This window comes from Cebidichthys violaceus, unplaced genomic scaffold (genome assembly GCF_023349555.1).
Source record: "Cebidichthys violaceus isolate CVI_PGR_0920_01 unplaced genomic scaffold, fCebVio1.0.p SCAF_109, whole genome shotgun sequence".
Lineage (NCBI taxonomy): Eukaryota > Metazoa > Chordata > Actinopteri > Perciformes > Stichaeidae > Cebidichthys > Cebidichthys violaceus.
The window spans coordinates 218,738-243,277 of NW_027176273.1; the positions used below are offsets into that span (position 1 = coordinate 218,738).

The 24,540-nt window shown below is 41.9% G+C and overlaps 1 protein-coding gene across 4 annotated transcripts; it reads right to left on the reverse strand.

Moving 5' to 3' along the window:
• Window positions 1–868: 868 nt before the first annotated feature.
• LOC137889526 (oocyte zinc finger protein XlCOF6-like) lies at window positions 869–24,360 on the reverse strand. Of its 4 annotated transcripts, XM_068733434.1 has the most exons (5): window positions 9,001–9,254; window positions 8,422–8,513; window positions 7,994–8,301; window positions 7,145–7,396; window positions 869–3,725 (listed from the first exon to the last, which is right to left on the reverse strand). In XM_068733434.1, exons 4-5 carry the CDS (start codon window positions 7,359–7,361, stop codon window positions 2,419–2,421), a joined length of 1,524 nt encoding a protein of 507 aa, XP_068589535.1. In that variant the 5' UTR covers window positions 7,362–7,396; window positions 7,994–8,301; window positions 8,422–8,513; window positions 9,001–9,254; the 3' UTR covers window positions 869–2,418. The 4 variants fall into 4 exon arrangements, with proteins under 4 accessions (XP_068589535.1, XP_068589528.1, XP_068589519.1 ...); XM_068733427.1 differs by lacking the exon at window positions 7,994–8,301; XM_068733418.1 differs by having other exon boundaries at window positions 7,994–8,513.
• Window positions 24,361–24,540: the final 180 nt, after the last annotated feature.

Here is a 24,540-nt window from a genome sequence, read left to right on the forward strand (position 1 = left end):
GTATTGTATGTCGAAGAAAAGTTAAAAAAGTCATAGTATTGTATGTCGAAGAAAAGTAAAAAAAGTCATAGTATTGTATGTCGAAGAAAAGTAAAAAAAGTCATAGTATTGTATGTCGAAAAAAAGTAAAAAAAGTCATAGTATTGTATGTCGAAGAAAAGTAAAAAAAATTATAGTATTGTATGTCGAAAAAAAGTAAAAAAAAATCATAGTATTGTATGTAAAAAAAAAAAGTTTAAAAAGTCATAGTATAGCATGTCGAAGAAAAAGTAAAAAAGTCATAGTATTGTATGTAAAAAAAAAAAAGTACAAAAATCTCATAGCCGACCCTCTGATTGAAAGGCGGCCCTGCTCTCCACTTAGCCATGGTCACCCCACATCTCACCAGAGACTACCGGACATCACCGGGTAACCGTTGTCACCTCTGAGTTATGGTGCATTATATTGATGAACAGTGGGAGCTGCGTTCACATGCTCTGACTGTATGAAGACAGAAGACACACATTTTGATGAAACGTGTGGAACATTGTATTCATGTTGCACAGCAGTGGAACGTTTAAATAAAGTCACACACTGAGCACAGATAGTAGAAATATAACTGATACTGTGTGAAGAATACTGCTGTTAAAAAGAACCTGATCTGTTTAAAGTGATTCACACCAAATGTTATTGTACTTTTGTTCATACAGCAGTACTTTAAAATAAGTGAGCAATACACTACTTTTGAATTCATTATTTAATTTTGCGCATAACAATGACTTTAATCAAGATTAAAAATGTAAACGTTGCCCAGCACTAATATATATATAAACATATATATAAACATATATATATATATATATATAAAAAATATATATATGTCATGTCATATTCTCACTCACATTCATTCTGAGCTCTTTCATTCTAAACAACCTTTATGCAAATCTTTTGTATTTTGTTTATTGTCATGTTTTATACTCTACATTTATGTTTTTTTTGTTTAAGTGCCAAAACAAATTCCTGGTCAATAAACAGAATAGATGTAGAGCATCGTGGTGTGAAGCTCAGAGAGACTTTTTATATGTAAAAACACATTAACAGATCAACTCATCACAGGTAAACAAACTAAAGACGAGAAAACAAAACACGTTTACTTCCTCTCTAAAAAAGCACTTCCTGTTTGTCTAAATAACAGAGCTAATGGCCAACGGCGGTTTCATTGAATTACTTTATGCGTTCAAGCTATATTCACAAAAAAAAAAAAAAAGAGTATTGGACGTCCATCCATCTACTTCTGCTTATCTGGGGCCGGGTCGTGGGGGCAGCAGACTTAGAGGGTATTCCAGTTGTCCCTCTAACAAGCAACGCTTTCCAGCTCCTTCTGGGGAACCACGAAACGTTACCAGGCCAGATGAGGAATGTAATCTCTCCAGGGTGTTCTGGGTCTACCCCGGGGCCTTTTAACAGTTGCTCCGTGCCCGGAAAACCTCTAAAGGGAGGCGTCCAGGAGGATCCTGATCAGAAGTTGAACCTCCTCAGCTGGTCCCTTTCAATGTCAAGGAGCAGCAGCTCTACTCTGAGCTCCCTCCAGATGTCTGATCTCCTCACTCTGTCTCTAAGGCTGAGCCCAGACTCCCTACGCAATCCACCGTTTTCCGGCAGTTAACCATACATGCTTCATACACACTGCTGCAAACCGCCCCAGTGCTGTTGAAGAGCCGATAAAACCACATCATCTGCAAAGAGCAGGAATGCAAATTCTGAGCACCTCAAACCAGACACTCTCCTCCCCCCGGCTACACCTTGAAATCCTGTCCATAAAAATCACAAACAGGATAAGTGACAAGGGACAACCCTGGCAGAGGAACTATCTAGTTTGTACCGCTCCACTTCCCGCACCAGCTCTGGTCTCTTCATGTTAAGTTTCTGTAGTGAAAAAAGACCGACTGGTAACATTTCCATTACACCTTCTAAACAACACTTAATCATATGTCATGACATTAACGAAAAAGCCACAATAGCACACGATTAAATACAAGGAGAGACATTTCCAGACTTTATCAAACATCATGTGAGGTTTCTTTCTACTTTCTATGAAGATGACGAGACAGGCTGAGCCGGTCCAGAATGCAAACTTAAACTAGTTTGATTTATTCAAACTGGCTGAACCAGCTTTTGTCATTGTGACACGTTCTGGCAAATGAAAACGTAGCAATCAGCAGGCTGTGCCAATGTGAGGAACATCATATGTTTGTATACAAACCACAGACTACATAAGTACTGGATGTAGTCTTCGTGACCACACCCATTAGTTGGTGGACTGATGTTTTGAAGCCTCGAGTTTGGCCTTTTGGAGGGCGGAGCTAAGTTAAGCTAACTAAATGGTTTCTCTCCTGTATGAATTCTGTCTCTTCAGATATGTCTTGCAGCTAAACATTTTTACCACAAATTGTACAATTGTTTCTCATCAGTGTCACATTTCATATCACTTTGATAGACTTCATCATTATTTACAGAGTTTAAACCTGACTGAGGTACCCTGGTCTCCTTGCTGCTGGCTGGAGGTTCTGCCTCTCTGTTCTCCTCAGTCTGAGTCTGATGAAGCTGTGATGACTGACGACCGACACATTCGTGGTTCCTGAGCTGATAAAGCCATGTGAATCTTTGGTCACAAACACTGCAGCTGAACCTTTTCTCTCCTGTGTGGGTTATTGTGTGTTTATTCAGATGTGACTTGAAGCCAAATCTTTTCCCACACTCGGAGCAACCGAACGGTTTCTCTCCTGTGTGGATTCTCATGTGTCTCTGTAAATCTCCACTCTGTGTATAAGATTTCTCACAAAGTGAGCAGCTGAATGGTTTCTCTCCTGTATGAGATCTCATGTGTACTTTCAGATTTCCACTATCACTGAAACTTTTTCCACACACTGAGCAGCTGAATGGTTTTTCTCCTGTGTGAGTTCTAATGTGTTTATTCAGATGTGACTTGAAGCCAAATCTTTTCCCACACAGTGAGCAGCTGAAAGGTTTCTCTCCAGAATGAGATCTTATGTGAACCTTCAGATTACCACTATCACTGAAGGCTTTTCCGCACACTGAGCAGTTGTATGGTTTCTCTCCTGTGTGGATTCTCATGTGTTTCTGTAAATTCCCACTCTGTGTAAAAGATTTCTGACAAACGGAGCAGCTGGATGGTTTCTCTCTTGTATGAGTTACCATATGTCTCTTTAAATTTCTCTCAAAGACAAATCTTTTCCAACACTGAGAGCAGCTAAATATTTTCTCGCCAGCACTACATCTTGAACCACTGACAGAAACTTTTTTTAAATTTATACCTGACTGAGGTTCTCTAGTCTCCGTCCAGTCATCACTATTATCAGTCTCAGGTTCAGAAGAGTCTCCAGTCTTGTTAACAGTATCTGGTTCTAGATCTGAGTTCTTGTCTGGTTCTGGTCCTCCACAGTCCTCTCCATTATCTTCTGTTTCCATCTGTTCAGTTTGTCTTTGATGAAGCTGTGAGGACTGAGGTTTCTCTTCATCATCTTCACTCTTCACAGGAGTGAATGTGAACTTGGTGATGTCAGCCTCCTCCAGACCTTGAAGCTGTTCTCCCTCCTGACTGGTCCAGAGTTCTTCCTGTTCCTCTTTAACGGGTGGGGGCTCTAGGTCCTCCTGGTCCAGACTGGAGCTCCACTCCTGCTGCTCAAGGGGAACCTCTTCTTTGACCACCAACAGCTGCTGGATGTCTGTGGGAAAGAGGAAACACACATTGAGGGAAAACCAGAGTTAATGTTAAAGTCAAGATTGAAATGGTGAAATTATATTTTTATGATGTTTTTGTATCAAAGTCAGGAAGTAACTATTTATCACTTAGTGAAAGTAGTATCAGTACCACTATCAGTAGCATTAGTAGTAGTATTAGTATCAGCAGTAGTAGTATCAGTATAAGTAGTAATAGTAGTAGTATCAGCAGTAGTAGTAGTAGTAGTGGTATCAGCACGAGTATCAGCAGTAGTATCAGCAGTAGTGGTATCAGTATGAGTATGAGTAGTAGTAGTAGTAGTATTCCAGATGTCCCTCTCCCCAGCAAAGATTTCCAGTTCTTCCGGATAAACCCCGAGGCGTTCTCAGGTCAGGAAAGATATATAATCTCTCCAATATGTTCTGGGTCTACCTCTCTTACTAGTTGGACGAGCCTGGGAAACCTCTAAAGGAGGGCGTCCAGGAGGATCCTGATCAGATGCCCGAACCACCTCAGCTTGACCCTTTCAAAGTACTGAAGCGGTGTCTCTACTCTGAGCTCCTCTCTTTATTTCGAAGGTTTGAGCCCAGACTTCCTGCAAAGTAAGTTCATTTCAGCCGCTTGCATCCTCGATTCTGTCGGTCACTACATAAAGCTCATGACCACAGGTGAGGGTCTGAACGTAGATGGACTGGTAAATTGAGAGCTTTGCCCTCCGGTTCAGCTCCGTTTTCACCACAGCGGTCCGGAACAACGTCTTCAGCACTGCTGACACTCTACCGAACCGCCGCTCCATTTTACCCTCACTGGTGAACAAGACCCCGAGATACTTGAACTCCCTCTCTTGGGGCAGCGACTCACTACCATCCCAGAAGGTACAATACACTGTTTTCTGGCAGAGAACCATGAACTCAGACTTGAAGGTTCTGACTCTCATCCCGACCGCTTCACACTTGGCTGCAAACCGCCCCAGTGCTGCTGAAGGTCACGTTCTGAAGGAGAAAACAGAACCACATCATCTGCAAAGAGACAAGTAAACTCTATTTTCCTCTGGTCTGCCACTCCACAGAAGATGTGTCAGTCAAGACAGCCCCAACAAAGTCCAGAGCCTTCAGCATCTCAGGGCCAATCTCATCCATCTCTGCCTCGTCCACGGAGGACATGTCTGTCGGGTTCAGAAGTTTTCAAAGTTTCCTTTCCACCCTCGAAAACATCCCCAGTTCTTTTCCCCAACAGATCAAGTCAAGCCCTGCTTTCCCTTTCTGAGTCGTCTTCCGGTTTGCCAGAACTTCCTTGAGGCGAACTTCAAGTCTTTCTCCATAGTCTCCCCGAACTCCTTCCACACCAGGGATTGGTCCACCAGCAAGTAGCGTCAGTAGTGCTGATATTGCCTTTTAAATTTAGATTAAACATTAAGCAAGGACAAAATCTTAATTTTTCCATATCCAATTTAATCTGGAAGTGGAATAGAAATGTGTTTACTTACAATGGTTTCATATGCCTCCCTCTATCACCCTGTGTGACTCCCCCCATCTCCCTGTGTGACTCCCCCCCATCACCCTGTGTGACTCCTCCCCCATCTCCCTGTGTGACTCCCCACATCACCCTGTGTGACTCCCCCCCCATCTCCCTGTGTGACCCCCCCCCCCATCTCCCTGTGTGACTCCCCCGTTGACACTGTGGAGTCCTTCCTCTTCCTGGGCTCCATCATAACCCAGGACCTCAAGTGGGAGCTGAACATCAGCTCCATCACCAAGAAGGCTCAGCAGAGGATGTACTTCCTGAGGCAGCTGAAGAAATTCAACCTGCAAAAGAGAATGATGGTGCACTTCTACACAGCCATCATTGAGTCCATCCTCTGCTCCTCCATCACGGTCTGGTACGCTGCAGCCACAGCCAAGGACAAGTTCAGACTGCAGCGCATCATCCGCTCTGTGAGAGGGTGATTGGCTGCAATATGCCGTCCCTCCAGGACTTGTTCGCTTCAAGGACCCTGAAGCGAGAAAGAAAGATTGTAGCCGACCGCTCTCACCCTGGACATGAACTGTTGGAGCCCCTTCCATCTGGCACGAGGCTGCGGTCCATCAGGACCAAGACCTCCATCAGGACCAGGACCTCCATCAGGACCAAGACCTCACGCCACATCAACAGTTTCTTCAGTCATCCCCAGGACAACCTCCTACCGGTCACTCCCCTGCACATCTCTTCTATGTTTCTTATTTAAGTACACTAAACACTTTTACATTACACCTACATCTCACTTGTTTATAGTTCTGTTATCTGTTCTTTTGTGCACTTTATTTTATATTTTACTGTAAATTTTAATATGTTTCTACTTTTTGCACTGTGTTGATTGTTGTTGATTGTTTAATGTTATGCACCACTCGCCATGTCAAATTCCTTGTATGTGCAACATACTGTGGCAATAAAAGGTTCTGATTTTGATATTAGCTTCTCACATATCAGAGGAGACCAGATACATGTGTTTAGGCCTTGTGGCTTAGGAGCTTTTCCTGATTCATTTGGGTTTGTTACTTTAGGCGTTGGGAAGCAGAATAAGGGAGTTACTTGTGCTCTTTGGGGTCTCCAACAACCACAACCTGCATGTCCGTCCTGAAATGAAGATAGAAACTGGATCTCTTTCCTCTCGAGGCGTCGATGCCGCGCTGCTCTTCCTGTGATAACCTCCAGTACTTATGGTCTAACTTATGTGCTAACACTCAGTGTTCAGGATGGGTTCCTCCTTAAAGCTGTCGATGAAACTCCTTCAGTTCAAGACACATTTAACATGTTCCTTTTAACCTCACCCATCCTACTGGATGAAGAGGAGCCGTGTCCTAATCGACACCATTGATTAACTGCAATGTGTTGATTTGAACAATGTGAAATCATAGATATGGAGAACAAGCTGCAGCTATAAAAACCTCCACAATGTTCTGAAGCGCGTTATAAAATTATAACCATAACTTAGGGGTCCCTCACAATACACAAGTAGCATTAGCTCCGACCGTAGCGCTCTTTGCGGCGAACAATATATTTTGCTTCTGGTTGAAGAGTGACAGCAGTTGTTCTGGCAATGGCGGTACGTAAAACCGGTATACCGCCCAGCACTAGAACACGTGATGAAGAGGAAACGCGATGAAGAGGAAATGACGAATAGATATTATCTTTATATTATTAACTGAATATTAATCAAGTGATGAAATAAATCAACGTCTTTTTAAAGACTTTTTAAGTTTGAAGTAAAAGATTGTCCAGTTGAGGGGAAGTGTTGATTTGACAAACAGTGATTAAATAAATTAAAGTTCTTGATATTAATATTGGGTCACTTAATAGTTTGATTAATCAACTGATTAAATAAAAACATGGTTCAGTCCTGAAGCAGTAGACCTGAAGAGGTTCTGAAGATGTGTGAGGACTCACCTGGTTGTGTTTGTGGTGACTCGACCTCTGGGAGGAAGTCCACAGCGTCATCAGACAGGTGTGGTGGAGGTCTCAGGTGTGGTGGAGGTCTCAGGTGTGGTGGAGGTCTCAGATGCGGTGGAGGTCTCAGATGCGGTGGAGGTCTGGTCTCCCTGGGGGGTCTCCGGTGGACCACCGGTTGATCGGCTCCGACGTGGGTCTCCTCAGACTCCATCATCTTCAGTGATTACTGGATCCGGCTGGAGGGACCACCTGTAACGGAGGGACGGTTGCCTGGATGAGTAACTTCACACATCACTCCGGTCAGAGACGGTGGAGGTCTAAAGCGTGAACTTCTTCTACTGATGGTGGAGTTCGAGAAGAAGTGAGGTATTTATTAACTTTAACAAAACGTTGATCATGTAGAAACATCTGAACAGAGTTAAAGCACTATGACCACAAACCTACGTCTAGCTCACTCAGGTTCTTTATAAATAGAGTGGAAGAACCACAGTCCGGAACATCTGCAACAAACAGAAATAACAAACCAACAGAGGAACTGATTTGATCAACTATCGTCCTCGACATTATCACATTAAATATCCTCAAACGTTTTCAACTACAGACTCAGACAGTAACACGAGTCCCAACAGAGAGATGGTTTCATTCGTCCAGGAACCTGAAGACCTTTTATTTTGACATTTGTTTGAGTGACGGTGAGAGAACGTCCTGTGACCTGCTGAGGTTTTTAAAGAAAATGTAATTTGTTCTGTTATTTAATAGAAAACAGCCCAAAAAATATACATTCAGGCACCACAGGCACCACAGACCGGAGGTGGAGCGGAACCAACTAGATGTAGTTGAGCTCACCTCCACGCGCGGCACTGGTTCTGGAACCAAACTCCTGGAGAGGAGCTGGACTCTATCCTCTCCCCGGAGAACCAGAGGGTGAAGAGCGAGTCGCTGACTGTTGAAGAACACGGCCTTATCGGGGTCTCTGGAGCTCTAGTAGGTCTCTGACTGGGGGACTCCAGGTTAATGAAGGGGGGCTTTGTTGTTGGACTTCTCTCTAGTCGTTGATCGACCATGTTGGAGCGTAGAGGGTTCAGAAGCGTTCTTGGCACCAGAACACTCTCGGCTAACGGTCTACGATCGACTTCAAGGTTGTATCTTCAGATCTGCTGACGTATATTTTGGACGTTGTTCTGCGTCTTCGTTCTCGTGTGGAGGTCGGGGACTAATATGTTATACGTACAGTTATAGGACGATAATAACACGAGTAGAAAGAAACAACCTACCCGGGGTCAGGAACAGAGGCCACAGCGCTGTGATGTCTGAAGATGAACCGGTTCCTCAAAGAATCAGATTCATTCCATCGATGGATTCATCTCTAGAAGAAACATCTGACAACTGTTTATATCTCAGTCGTTTATAATCACTATCTGTATACTGTACCAACAAGGTGATCATATTATTATTATTATTACTACATATTATTATCCATCAGTCGGTGTACAAGTGTGTCAATCAGAGAAACACAGTCATGTTAGTTTACAGTCGAGAAGAAAAGAAGAAATATTTACATTTAAGAAGCTTTTTATTTCAAAGTGCTGAAACAATCATAACAATATTAAGATTCTGTACTGTCACTTTAAATCTGTGGCTGAATAGAAACAACAATCGATCCTCAACACGCAGTAGAAGCTGTTAGCAGGAGCTAGCTGCTAACAGGCTAACGTTAGCTTGTTAGCAGGAACTAGCTGCTAACAGGCTAACGTTAGCTTGTTAGCGGGAGCTAGTTGCTAACAGGCTATCGTTAGCTTAGCACAGACAACATGATCAGTACAGATGTTTCCAGCAGGAGAAAGAAAACCAACCTGCTTCTCTCCGCAGCTCCATGTCGGCCTTTAAAACCACATCCAGCTCTTTTCTCCTTTTCATATCCGGATATTGTTGACTCCAAATGTCCAATCAGAGGTCCGCGAGCCGCCGTTTGAATTCATGTTGAACATCCTGAAATGTGGACATTTTACACAGATCGAGTGAAAGAAAAGCAAAGAAAACTACACTGTGTTCGTGTCCTTATTGACACTCAGCTGACATGCTAACACAGCCACATGCTAACTGTGTTCCGATGGAGAGAACAGAGACCCGGAAGCACTAGCAACACTTCCGGTACGCTCCTCTGGCCTTCACAATAAAAGAGCGTTTTAAAAGTCCATTTGACCCGCAGTCCTTTGATGAGATGAGATGAGTAGTAGTGGTAGTAGTAATAGTGTCAGTGGTAGTAGTAGTATCAATAGTAGTAATAGAATGGAATGTAACTAAGTACATTAGACCCGGAAACAATACTTCCAGTACACTTCTTCTTCTTCTTCTTCTTCTTCTTCTTCTTCTTCTTCTTCTTCTTCTTCTTCTTCTTCTTCTTCTTCTTCTTCTTTTATTGGCTGTTGGTTAACATTACCGCCTCCAGCTGGTATGGAGTGTGGATCATGCCGTCTCGTTCTTACATTATTTAAATAATAAATCTAAGAGTTAGTCTAAGATATTGAAATATTAATAGTAGTAGAAATACTTTGATGAGACTTCTTGAGTTCTTTTGCAGAATATCTGTTACATCAAAATGTACTTTTATCTTGATGAGGTTTAGCTTCCTTCTTTCTTCCTCATATTGTTGACGGTGTACCAAAACATGTTCTGTTTCCTGCTGCTCACAGTAGATGTATTGGCTGTATTGGCCCCCCCACATATACGTATATATATACACGTATATACGTGTATATATATATATATATATATATATATATATATACGTATATATATACATATATACGTATATATATACGTATATATATATGTGTATACACATATATATATATAGATACATATATATACGTATACGTATATATACGTATATACGTATATATATATATACGTATATATATATACGTATGTATATACGTATATATATATGTATATATATATGTATATATACGTATATATATATATGTGTATACATATATACGTATATACATATATATGTATATATACGTATATATACATATGTATATATACGTATATATACATATATAGTAGATTCACAGCATAAAACGAGCAGCATCAACAGAAATAGTAGAAATAGCATAAAATCATATGAGCAATACCATGAACAGCAGCAGCATAACATCAACACACTGCAAACATCTGAAATGACATTTATCTTTAACTACTTGTTCTCAATCAACATTAGCATGTGACACGTTTTATGTTCTTCTTTCTTATCAAAAATATACTGCTCAGTGGCCAAGAGACTTATCAGTGTCCTACTCTGTCACCTGACAGGCTTTCATTCATTCTGCTTCAATATTTTTATCTTTAAACTTTCCTTATCAAAACATATACTGCTTATCAGCCCCACAACTTAATACATCAATGTTAATAAACACTTTTCATTACACCTACAGGTATTTCAATAATCTCACCTCAAGGACTTTGATAGTACTCTCACCTCAAGGACTTTAATAGTACTCTCACCTCAAGGACTTTGATAGTACTCTCACCTCAAGGACTTTGATAGTACTCTCAGCTATAGGACTTTGATAGTAGTCTCACCTATAGGACTTTGATAGTACTCTCACCTCAAGGACTTTGATAGTACTCTCAGCTATAGGACTTTGATAGTACTCTCACCTATAGGACTTTGATAGTACTCTCACCTATAGGACTTTGATAGTACTCTCAGCTGTAGGACTTTGATAGTACTCTCACCTATAGGACTTTGATAGTACTCTCACCTATAGGACTTTGATAGTACTCTCAGCTATAGGACTTTGATAGTAGTCTCACCTATAGGACTTTGATAGTACTCTCACCTCAAGGACTTTGATAGTACTCTCAGCTATAGGACTTTGATAGTACTCTCACCTATAGGACTTTGATAGTACTCTCAGCTGTAGGACTTTGATAGTACTCTCACCTCGCCCCGCTCGGGCCGGTCCCCCTGGAGTCCTCCTGGCTGGCTCGCCAATTGTAGTGGTTGATTCTTGATGTAGACTTCTAATATTTATTCATATTGGATGGAAGAAACCTTACTGAGGTTGACATTAACTGCATTAGCTTCATCAAGGTCAAATAAGGTACAGGGGAGGTTTGATACAGTAACAACAATAACACCGTTAATATTTAAAAATTTAAATGGATTAGCCTACATTCCACATAAACATCTACCGTTGGTCTTCTTGGTCCTCAAACATCAAGAGGTTGATAGTCAGTGTGATCGTCCTCGAACAGTTAGATGCACAAACATCACTATACATTAAATTTAAGAAGTACCTGAAGCTCATCTGTGTCTCGTACATCAGTAGTCATGAACCAGGACAGACTTCATGTCTATGATACAGTGATCAGGGAGGCTACAGTAACTTCTGGGCTCTGGTAAGAGAGGTGAGCTCTTAAACTGTCCCTTTTTCTACTGGTCCAGGGGTTGAGTAGGGACAAACACAAAACAACCCAAATAATACACAAATAATACACAAATAATCCAACTTGGAATTTAACCATAAATAATATTTATTTCACTCGCGTACATTAGCCTTACTAGAAGGTGGTTTCGTGGTTGATCCGTGCGGCGCTGTGATAAAACTCTCTGTGCGTCAGAGAATTTCTTCGGCTCAGTAAGGGAATTCCCGTCCTTACGGCTAGCACAAAGTCGACTCGAGGAGAAATGTGCTTCTCTCTCTGAAGAGTCGGTCTCTTCACTTCTGCACGAAAATGGTTCGCTTCCTCATCCAGGATGCAAACAAAAACAAGACAAACAAACAGTCCAGTAGATCCGTCCAGCGAATCTAAAACTGTTAAAACCTAGGATTTTCTGTTGCGTTTGGGTCTGGGGACTAGCGATGCGTTCAAACGCGCTCAGTGGTTTTGTTGGCTCGATGCTTCCGGCCATAAAACCAGAAGTCCTGCTTCGGCATCCCTGGGCTCGTCCAGAGAGCGCAGTGTTGTGTTTGCATGACGAGTTGTTCACACCTTAATGTGAACTTCTTCCCAGTGGAGGTTTGGTGCTTATCAAACCAAATCAGGATGGGCATTGCCTGCAGAATTGGCAGGCCCAGATCTCTTTGTCTCAAGGCACCCCCGGTGTTGGTTTACTGCCGGTCCCGCTAGCAACACCTCACATCTACGAAATTGTCGGAGCGGATTTTTAATGAGGCTGAATCTTGACAAACCGACCACAGATCTGATGCTTAAACAACAAAGTTCTCACCTAAAAAAATCCTAAAATTACTTTCTGTGACTCAACAACAATAGTATTTAGAAAATTTAAACTTACAGTTGTGTGTTTTTGCCTCCGTCATTGTTCTCTGTTGCTGGTGGAAAAGACGCAAGTGAGGGAAACGGAAATGACAAATAAGACTTGGGATGTACCCTTGGTTCCCTTACTATACTATGACTTTTTATGACATGCTATACTATCTTTTTCTTAAAATACTAAACTTTTAATTTTTCTTTAACTTTCGATGACATAGTATACTATGACTTTTTCACAAATTACTGTACAAGTACTTTATCACTATATATTACATACTACACTGTGACCTTTTATCAAATACTATATGTTACGTGCCGTGTTGTTTTCTCTCTGCTCTCTCCTCAGTCACCATTCAGGTGACATCTTTTTTCCTGCCTACCAGCTGCAGCCCGTGAGTTCAATAACCGATTGGTAATAATAACAATACATTTTATTTATATAGCGCTTTAAAAGGCACTCAAAGACACTTTACATGGTAAAAACAGAAACAATAAAAGCATTTATAATAAGAACAAAATCAATGACATAACAGTAAGGAACAACACGAAAAGAAAGAAAGAAAACATAAATAACTGACTTTACAGGTTAAAAGCAGATTTAAATAGGTGAGTTTTAAGTGCAGTTTTGAAAGTGGCGAGTGACGGAGAATGTCTGAGGTGTTGGGGGAGGGAGTTTCAGTGGGAGGGGGCAGCAATGGAGAAGGCCTGTCCCCCCAGGTCTGATGCTTGGACAGACTAAGGAGGTTGGTGTCGGCGGATCTGAGGTTGCGATTAGTGCCACGGTGGTTCAGAAGCTGAGAGATCCAGACGACCCTGTGGGCAGAGTAGCAGCGTTCAAGCCGTGTGTTCTAGTGTTGTCAGTCTGATCCATTGTGGTGTTTTGAGTTAAACTATTACTGCTGTTAATTAGTGTCGCTTTCCTTTTTACAAAAGTAGTTTTCAGTTGTTCCCTCGTGAGCAGTTTGTTAATCGTTAATAAATCATTTTTGTTTATCCGTTGCCCATGATTCTGTTTCCCTGGTTTATACACAGTTACTCTCCTCATCCACGAGACCCTAATCGGTGAACGTAACACTATACTTTTTACGACATACTATACAATGACGTTTTCCTAAAATACTTCAACTTTTACAATTTTATCATATACTATACTTTCACTTATGACTTTTTTTACAAACTATCTTATGATCCTATACAATGCTTTTATTTGTATAACACAATATAATTAGACTTTATTTCGATACGATACTGTACTATGACTTTTCTTTTTATAATATTCTATACTATTTTTTCTGTAACATATTTTATGATATTCACAGACTGAACCAAAGAAGGGAGACAAAAAAGCTGGTTGTTCAGAAAAGGAATTTATTTGCAAAAAACAGCTCAACATGTAGTCAGTTATAGTTACTTATCTCCTTAAATCCTCATTCCCGATCCTACCACCACCCTACCACCACCCTACCCATTGTAGGGTTACAGGCTACAGAACATTTACATTCAGAAGTAAACTCAGGTACATTTAGGGGACGGAGGTAAAGTCATAAGATCAAATAATTACATTAATTAACAAATCAAGAGTAAAATAAAACAATTAAGAATAATTATAAGAATAAAAGGAGAAAAATAAGAGAAATAATATAGGATAATAAACAAAAATTATAAAAATCACAACAACAAAAAATGGGGGGAGGGGCACTCACTGCTGCTATGGGGGAACTAAGGGATCCTCATTAGTCTTTGTCGAGAGGTTCTTGTAGGGATCTAGAAAAGGTGTCCATACTTTACCAAAGGTTTGGGAGGAACATGAGTGTAAATTACATTTTTTCCAATTTCAAGAAATACATGATGTCTTGTGAAAGCTACGACCACATAGGCGTTACTTGGTAAGAGGTGTTAGATCCGGGAGTTTAAGCCCCGACACAGGACTATCAAATAAACCAGCTCACTGTTTAAAAGGTCCGGATCACCAAGCTCATTGGGTTTTTACCCACCTGACGGGATACCTGGTGATCTGTTTAAGCTGGTGGTCGAGGAAACTCGCCTGGCTGTCTCACTAGCGTCTCTCCTGACGTCTACCCTGCTTCCTCTAACAACTGCACACGGCCGAGAGGCCCTCTGGCCGAATGCAGCTTTCAGTCACATCAGTTAATGGCAGTTTTCCTCGAATGGGTCTAGGCTCTTGGTAAAGTGGCAGGATAGGTTTTGATAGCTAGGATTAAGCTATGAGGGGTTGTTTAGTGGACTAAGAACTAGAATAACCAGAACTCTATTGTTGTTATGCATAAAATAATACTTTAACTTTAGATATTTATTACAGGATAATTAGCAAGGGCAAAGCAACAGCTCATAAAAGATGTATTTACTTCATTCATTACAGTCTGATCATAACTTTAAATTCTTACTGTGTCGAGGCGGGATGGAAAAGTCCTATTTTTAAGTTCTCCTTCTAAAGCTAAACCTCCTGCGCGCTTTGGTCTTTGGAGTTGGGTCTTTTGCTGATCCGACTAGGTTTTGTCCCCCATATCAAAGAGATGATGTTTTTATCAATATTTAAAAATATCTATATATATTTTGAGTATTTTGAAAGAGATATAAAAACATAGGTAATACTAATTATAATCATTGTAATTAGGTTAATGCGCCCCACTAATAACGGTAACGAGGCCGAGTGATTCATAACCTGTTGTTGGGATCTATCAGGAGTGTTTGGTTATCAGCAAATATGAAAAACTATCAATAGAATTATTAATGTCAGTAAGATTATTAACAATTACTAATAATAACGGGGCACCACCCTGAGAACAGGGACCAAAAACCAAACTATAAACTAAGTCTCATAATTAGTGTTCACTCACGATGTCAATAGTCAAAGTACTATTCCACATTCAGAGTGAGAAGGGAAGGTTTTGAGTACGAGCAACAGGCCACATATCCAGTTATGAGGGACACCCAGAACAAGCTAGCAGTAAAATACAGGAAACTGTTACTCCATCACACAGAAATCTGACTGGTGAACTGGTCTTTGAAACTGATGAAGTCACAATTACCAACTTCACTCGCGGTGGTGATCTAACATCAACAACAGTAGTTTCTTCACAGCCCTAATAGAACTCAGTGGTCCGTAAACATACACAAGAACATGTTATAACAATACAGTAAAGTTAAAACCAAACAAAACAAGGTAATAAACACACTATGACCTAACTCTGCCCAGACACAAGCCCCTTACTCTGAGACGACTTCATAGCGGTCGATGTGGTTCTTCGAGTTTCTTGGTTAAACTCGGGATTTCTCTGAAGTTAAGGGAATTTTTCTTCCTTATGACCGGCAAATGTCGACTTGATTGGAAAGAAAATTTCTCTTTCTCTGAAGAATGCGTTTTCTTACTTCTGCAGGCAAGTTGTAGGATCCGTCAGGAACAGTCTATTGTTTGTCCATTTTCCTAAAGCTTGCCGATAGGAAGTTGACCAAATTAATTGACAACTGTAACGATGACCCAAAACTCTGATCACTCTTGACTCCCCTCTAATACTCCAGAGATGGAAGAAACCGAACTAGAACTTTACCACTGACCTCAAATAAGACCAGAAATAGACCTCAACTGTGCTCAGACAAACCACCATGAGAAGGAAACAAAGCACAATCATCTTCCCATCATCAAAACAGTGATAGTATAGTTAAACCACTCAAAGCTCTTCATGCTACATGTCGTCATTCACACACTGATAGCACAGCCTTCGGGAGCAATTTGGGGTTTAGCATCCTGCACAAGGACACTTTGCACTGAGGACTGGAGGAGTCAGGAATCGAACCATGGATCTATCCGTGGATGACCCGCTGTAACCCCTGAGCCACAGCCAGCTGACGACAGACACATTTATGTCATTGGACCTGTCAACAACGGACAGATCTTTTTTGTTTTTTTACAAAGGGCAGCTGAATGGTTTCTCTCTTGTGTGAATTCTCATGTCTCTTCAAATGTCCACTGCTGCCAAACTTTTTCTCACAGGTAGAGCAACTGAACAGTTTCTCTCCAGCACTACATGTGGAATCCCTGACAGAAACGTCATCATTATTCAGAGAGTTTAAACCTGCCTGCTGACCGACACATTCATGGTTTCTGAGCTGATAAAGCCAAGAGAATCTTTGGTCACAAACACTGCAGTGGAGTATTTTCTCTCCTGTGTGGATTCTCATGTGTATCTGTAAATCTGCACTCCGTGCAAAAGATTTCTTACAGACTGAGCAGCTGAATGGTTTCTCTCCTGTATGAGTCATCACGTGTCTCTTCATACCTCCCTTAGTTCTAAATCTTTTAGCACACTCAGAACAGCTGAATGGTTTCTCTCTTGTATGAGTTACCATGTGTACCTTCAGATTAGGCTTCAATGTAAATCTTTTCCCACACTCAGAGCAGCTGAATGGTTTCTCTACTGGATGAGTTACCATGTGTACCTTCAGATTAGACTTCGATGTAAATCTTTTCCCACACTCAGAGCAGCTGAATGGGTTCTCTACTGTATGAGTTACCATGTGTACCTTCAGATTAGGCTTCGATGAAAATCTTTTCCCACACTCATAGCAGCTGAATGGGTTCTCTACTCTATGAGCTCTCATGTGTCTCTGCAGATCCATCTTCATATTAAATCTTTCATCACACTCAGAGCAGCCAAATCGTTTCCTTCCAGAGTGGTTTAGCATGTGTCTCTTCAGACCCCTCTCAAAGGTATATCTTCTATCACACTCAGTGCAGCTAAATGGTTTCTCTCCAGCTCTCCATCTTGAATCACTGACAGAACCTTCATTATTCAGAGAGTTTAAACCTGACTGACGTTCTCTGGTCTCCTTCCAATCATCACTGTCCTCAGTCTCATGTTCAGAAGAGTCTCCATTCTTGTCATCAGTATCTGAGTTCCTGTCTGGTTCTGGTCCTCCACAGTCCTCTCCATCAGCTTCTGTTTCCATCTGTTCAGTTTGTCTTTGATGAAGCTGTGAGGACTGAGGTTTCTCTTCATCATCTTCACTCTTCATAGGAGTGAATATGAACTTGGTGATATCAGCCTCCTCCAGACCTTGAAGCTGCTCTCCAACCTGACTGGTCCGGAGTTCTTCCTGTTCCTCTTTAATGTGTGGGGGCTCTGGGTCCTCCTGTTCCTCTTTAATGTGTGGGGGCTCTGGGTCCTCCTGGTCCAGACTGGAGCTCCACTCCTGCTGCTCAGGAGGAACCTCTTCTTTAACCACCAACAGCTGCTGGACATCTGCAGGACAGGATGAAGTACAGACACATTACTGACCACCTCTCAGACTAAACTTAAACCAATAACAATAATGATGAGATGTAGATTGTCATAAACAGAGAAGAGTCAGCAAAATGTGAAAAGAAGAGAAGATCTGTCAATGTTATGCTCTGGGATTTTGGGACTTGTAAGAAGTTTGCAGGGGTCTCGAAAGAATTTTGACTTTGAAATTTATTTCAAAGACTGGACTTTGAAATAAAAGACGGGTATAAACTGACCAGACTGAGTTCGAGCAACATGAGGAATGCTGTATGAGGCTGGAGGTAAGGCCCGGGCTGCCGGTTAGGAGTTTAGAGAAGAAGCTAATGCCGCTAACGTAAACTTTGATAGTGTTTTGATGGCCATTATGGTATAGGCCTAGGTAACAAAAAAGGTCATGGTGACGAGATCCAATCACAGGAAGGTTATGTTGTTCTAGTCGTGAAAGTGGTGGAAACTCTCCCAAGATAACCAGTAAAACGTAAAGGTTGACGATAGAGTTCTGGGAGTCGCTCTTCAAAAGGTGTTAGAGATGGATTTACAGGTTAGCATCAGTGCTGAGTACAGAGGGTGAAGGTCCAATCTGAACCTCTGGAATGAGAAAAGAGAAAGGTAGTCAGCATTTGTGTTGGAATGACTGGGAACCTGAGCTGTGCTGAGAACATATTGGTGTGTAACAGAGAGCCAGATTAAGCGCCTCATGAATGGCATGATGGATGGGCCGTTGGAGCATTATTTGTATTTGTTGATTATGTTTTTGACTGCAAGGAATGGACTTGTGGGATCGTTCATGGCTCCAGAGAATGGCTGCTGCTATTAAGGGACAGATTGAAAATATAACGGAAAGGAGCTCCGGGCATCTTCCATTCTAGAAACCCTCAAACTGTCAGAAGGAGCAGCATCGGTGGACACATGGATCTTATGTGGGTGAGTCATTTGGTCATCATAACAGAGGGTGAGTGGCCCCGTGATGTCTAAAGTGATGCACTTCATTGAGGCAACCACTGGAACAGTTCACATGGGGTCTCCAGGTGTCTCATTGGGTCTGTCTTTTGAAGCTGGTAAAGGTACCGCACCAGAGGACAAAGTCCTCTCTCATCCGGTACCTAAAGTATCAGGTCTGCAGTCGGACTACAGTGCACCCACCTCCAGTGCACATTCCTTCGTACACTGAAAGCGGGCGTGTTTCTTTGTCAGGGCATGGAAGGGAAAAGTGAACGAATCACTAAAGCTGCTGGAGTGATGTCGGCATTGGCCACTCCTGCACCTTCTTGCCTTTGCTGGGGTCGATGGCCACACTGTCCTCCAAGACAACCTGGACAAGTCGCTGCAGAATCTCTGACCCATCCCAGCGGCCAAAACGATGATGTCGTCCAAACAAACCAGGCACATCTCCCCCTACATACCAGCCAAGACACAATTAGTAGTGGAAATGTTGCCTGAGCATTGCACAATCCAACCGGCATGACATTCCACTCCAATAATTCTGGTGCAGAAGGCCGCTGCTTTGTGTACTTTGAGGGACAATTGGGCTTTTAAGTAGCCAGAGGTGAGGTACAGTGCAGACCAACTGGCAGTGGAGAGGATGTGGGGCAATGGATACGCGTCTTTAACGGTGCAGTAGATCAGGGCTCCATTGTCTATGCAGAGACAGTATGTTCCATCCTCTAAAGTACCACAAATTTGGTCACGCCCAGCTGCCGTGGCGGGCCAGTCCCACCTCTAAAGTCTGTTGTATCTGTTGGTCATGATTTAGTTGTTTCTCCCACATCATCCAGCGTAGTGACTGCTCGACAGCGCGGCCTGACCGGGTCATAAAGTCATACTGCACCAGCCTGGTGCCCCTCTGAGTCAGGACAAGGAGTCAATTAAAGGTAGAATGAATTAAACAATTACACAACACAGATAGACCCTGTTATCATGACACAGACAGACATATGTAGATATCAGTGGTGAGCCATCAGGGCCAGCAAAGCCTTCTCTGCTGGCCTAGACAGAATCACAAAGTTATCGCTATTTTATAATGTAATCATTTTTCACAAATACACTGCATGTATTATAATTATTTTTCTCATTAGCTTATTTTCTCATTGCACAGCTAATGTCTTCCTCAGTTGCTCTGCTTCCAGCCTGCAGCTCTGTGGGAGACTCGACTGTCATCACCGACGTCCATGAATCAAGAAGGACTTCTTACTGGAACTAAAACGCACGGATGTACTGAACAATCGCGGGATTAAACTCTTTATTAACAAAGAAAGCAGGATGAACTTTGTCTTTAAATAGTGAACAGCAGCTTTGGTAAGTGAACTGCAGTAGCTTTAACTGCCATAAATATCATATATGTCATTTAATATGCTTGTTTGTATATTATTATTTGTACAACTTGTTTTTCTGAATATGGATTTTCGTTTGGGAACTATTGTTACGTCCTATGTTGCGCTGGGGACACATTTAGCCGGTGCACAGCAACAAGTAGATGCGCGAAGTGGCAGCGGTCTATATACTCTGCGCAAAGTGTTGAAGTTAAACTGTTAAAGTTAAGTTTAAGTTTTTAAGTGATCTACTTTGAAGATTCATGTGTTTTCAACTGGACTCATTTTCCCTCTCGGTGTTGACAGGCGAATAAATCCGTAACAAGAACTACGGTGTTGTGTATTTCATGGAGGGAGTGATAGTAGCGTTACTACTCTGTTCATTTGTCTATCGTGTAGTGTTCATGATATGGTTAATATTGTTCCCTCTGATATGAATGATATTTGAATGGCCCGTGCTCTTGAGTGTGGTGGAATGCGTGTTTTAGCTGAATTGATTTTGACTATATGCATTGTTCGTTAGTGAAGCAGCGTTCCGTCACTCTGCAGTTAGTGTATTGGTAGGTGTTGAGCTTCATTTTTACGAGTGAAGGCCCAGGTATGAAATGCACGGCCCGCCACTGGTAGATATGTGTACCTATATGCATAATAAATGAATGGATCAGATTAAACTCAACATTTCAGGACAAATCCGTGTCCTGGGTGAGAGACAAGGAGTACAGGGAGGAAGGGATAGCTCCCCCTCTGGGAACAGACGGACTGGTCGTCTTTGCTTTGGTTGAGATAAAACATGCAGTTTATATGACAGGGAACTAAAAGAATCGTTAACAGAGCTGGTTATCATGAACTTAACTATACTATTCATAAACTTAGATGTTTCCACTGTTTGAGATTTGGTAAACTTCAAGCTTGCATAATGAATGTAAAAACAAACACTATATTTAGTGAGTCAGTAACGATAGATTCATTGGTATGATTACAGAAGAAAGATTAGAGCTCTTTAGATCTTCGTAAAGGCTGAGCCTACAATGTTTTATGACCTGTCTGGTTTTATGAGCCTCTACATTTCTGAGGGACACCGAGAGAATAAATAACTCAGAGAAACTTGATGCAAAATAACATTTTATCTGGGAATGTACGGTCTCATGTACGTCTCAGCTCAGAGCACGAGATGCTGCCTACAGGTCAGGAGACAGCCTGGCTTACAGTAACGCAGAGAATTAAAGAAGAGCATCAGAGAAGTCAAGAGCAGATACCAGCAGCGTATCGAGGGGCATTTAGAAAACAACGACCCCCGCAGCATGGAGAGAGGCATCAAAGTCTTCACAGACTACAAAAACAACAGCTCACAAACCAGCCATGACGCCACGCCTCCTGATGCCCTGAACCAGTTCTTTGCTCGCTTTGACAACCACACCAGCAGAGTGAGAACTACAACAACACCACCAAGGGAGGACCCCGTACTACAGCACCACCAGGTGAGATCCACTCTGATGAAGATTGACATCACCAAAGCAGTGGGACCAGACAGGGTATCAGGCCGGACACTGAAGTCATGTGCCGACCAAGTAGCAGGGGTGTTATATATATATATATATATATATATATAAATAAAATCATAATTATGCAGATGACACACACATCTATATAACTATATCACCAGGGGACTATAATCCCATACAAGGGCTGGCTAAATGCATTGAACAAATCAACAGCTGGATGTGACAGAATGTTCTTCAGTTAAACAAAGATAAAACAGAAGTAATTGTTTTTGGTACCGAGGACGAACGATTGAAAGTCAGCACTCAGCTTCAATCAGTGACGTTAAAAACCACAAACCAAGCCAGAAATCTATGTGTAGTTATGGATTCAGACCTCAACCTGAACATCCATATCAAGACCATCACAAAATCAGCCTCCTATCACCTGAAAAACATCTCAACGATCAGAGGACTTATGTCTCAACATGTCCATGCATTTCTCTTCAGTAGACTGGACTACTGTAACGGTGTGTTCACAGGTCTCTGTAAAAAGTCAGTCAGAACGCTGCAGCTTTTGAGAGACTTGTACTATCCCACATCAAGGCCAACATCCCCACTGATCTGGACAGACACCAGTCTGCCTACCAGTGAACCAGATCTACGGAGGATGCTGTCTCAATAGCACTCCACACATCCCTGTCCCATCTGGAACATTCAAACACTTACATCAGGATGCTATTTGTTGAGTTCAGCTCTGCTTTCAACACAATAGTCCATAAACTGGTAAACAAACTCAATAACCTTGGACTATCCACTACACTCTGCTCATGGATTATGGACTTCCTCACAAACTGACTTCACCCTTTACACCCATGACTGCACCCCCATCCACTCCTCTAACACTATGGTGCAGTTCACTGATGACACCACTACAGTAGGACTGATATCAAACAACGAGGAGGCGCATTACAGAGAGGAGGTACAACATCTGGTTGAGTGGTGTACTGACAACAACCTGGTCCTCAACACTATGAAAACCAAAGAGATCATTGTGGATTTCAGGAGAACCAGGAAGACCACACCTCCCCCTCTCCACATAAACGGTGAGGAGGTGGAGAGTGTAAGTGTAAATTCCTGGGAATCCACATCACAAAGGCTCTGTGGGTGTGGCTAAGTGGAGAGCGGGGCCGCCTTTCAATCAGAGGGTCGGCGGCTCGATCCAAGATGTCTCCCGTAGCTGTGCCTACGGTGTGTAGATAGATACTGAATTGTAAGTTGCTTTGGATAAATGCGTCTGCTAAATGACTGTAATGTAATCTGACATGGGCCCTTAACACCTCCCACCTGGTGAAGAAAGCCCAACAGATGCTCTTCTTCTCGAGGAAACTCAATAAAGCCAAACTCCTCTCAGCTCCTGGTCAACTTCTACAGGAGCACCATAGAGACAATTCTCTGTCACTGCGCCACCGTGTGGTACACCAGCTGCACTGCAGAGAACCGGAGAGACCTGGCCCGGGTAGTTAAAACAGCGCAGAGGATCGCAGGAACCGAGCTCCCGACTCTGGACACGGTACATGCTAGCATCTACACAAGAAGGCTAGCAGCATCAGCAAGGACCCGACCCACCCAGGTCACAGTCTGTCCCCCATACAGAACTACAGAACTATACAAACACGTACAAACAGACTGAGGAACAGCTTCTTCCCCAGATCTGTAGCCTCCATCACTCCCCTTTTATCTCGTATGTGTGTACTTAATCGTGTATGTGTGTACTTTAATCATGTATGTGTGAACTTAATCGTGTATGTGTGTACTTTTATCGTGTATGTGTGTACTTTTATCTTGTATGTGTGTACTTTTATCGCGTATGTGTGTACTTTTATCTTGTATGTGTGTACTTTTATCTTGTATGTGTGTACTTTTATCGTGTATGTGTGTACTTTTATCTTGTATGTGTGTACTTTTATTGTGTATGTGTGTACTTTTATCGTGTATGTGTGTACTTTTATCTCATATATTGGTTATCCGTGTTGTTCGCTGCTGAGGGTTACCAAACAGATTTTCGTTGAATCACTACAATGACAATAAAAACCTCTTTATGTTAATTGATATGCTGGTCGTAGTAGGAAGACCTTGTATTTTATATATTTATATATTTTCAGTTTTGTTTACATTTGTTCTTGTCTTGTAGTTTGAAGTTTACGAGTTCAGTTCATGATAGTTAACCATTTATCATCATTTTAGTTTCCTGACATGTTATTGATGTTATTTGTTCTGAAACTTGTATATCATGCAAAGCAGTACAAAAAACAGTAGTACTTATTACTATAGTACTTATTTTTCGAGTACTTATATCACCACTGATGTAGTGCAGTAGAAGTATAAAGTAGCAGAGAATAGAAATACTCAAGTAACGTACAAGTACCTGTTTTAAGTACTTAAGTACAGTAAGTTGAGTACATGTACTTCGTTACTTTGCTCCTAATCACAACAATCGATCCTCAACACGCAGTAGAAGCTGTTAGCAGGAGCTAGCTGCTAACAGGCTAACGTTAGCTTGTTAGCGGGAGCTAGCTGCTAACAGGCTATCGTTAGCTTAGCACGGACAACATGATCAGTACAGATGTTTCCAGCAGGAGAAAGAAAACCAACCTGCTTCTCTCCGCAGCTCCATGTCGGCCTTTAAAACCACATCCAGCTCTTTTCTCCTTTTCACATCCGGATATTGTTGACTCCAAATGTCCAATCAGAGGTCCGCGAGCCGCCGTTTGAATTCATGTTGAACATCCTGAAATGTGGACATTTTACACAGATCGAGTGAAAGAAGAGCAAAGAAAACTACACTGTGTTCGTGTCCTTATTGACACTCAGCTGACATGCTAACTGTGTTCCGATGGAGAGAACATTGACCCGGAAGCACTAGCAACACTTCCGGTACGCTCCTCTGGCCTTCACAATAAAAGAGCGTTTTAAAAGTCCATTTGACCCGCAGTCCTTTGATGAGATGAGTGGTGGAATGTAACGAAGTACATCAG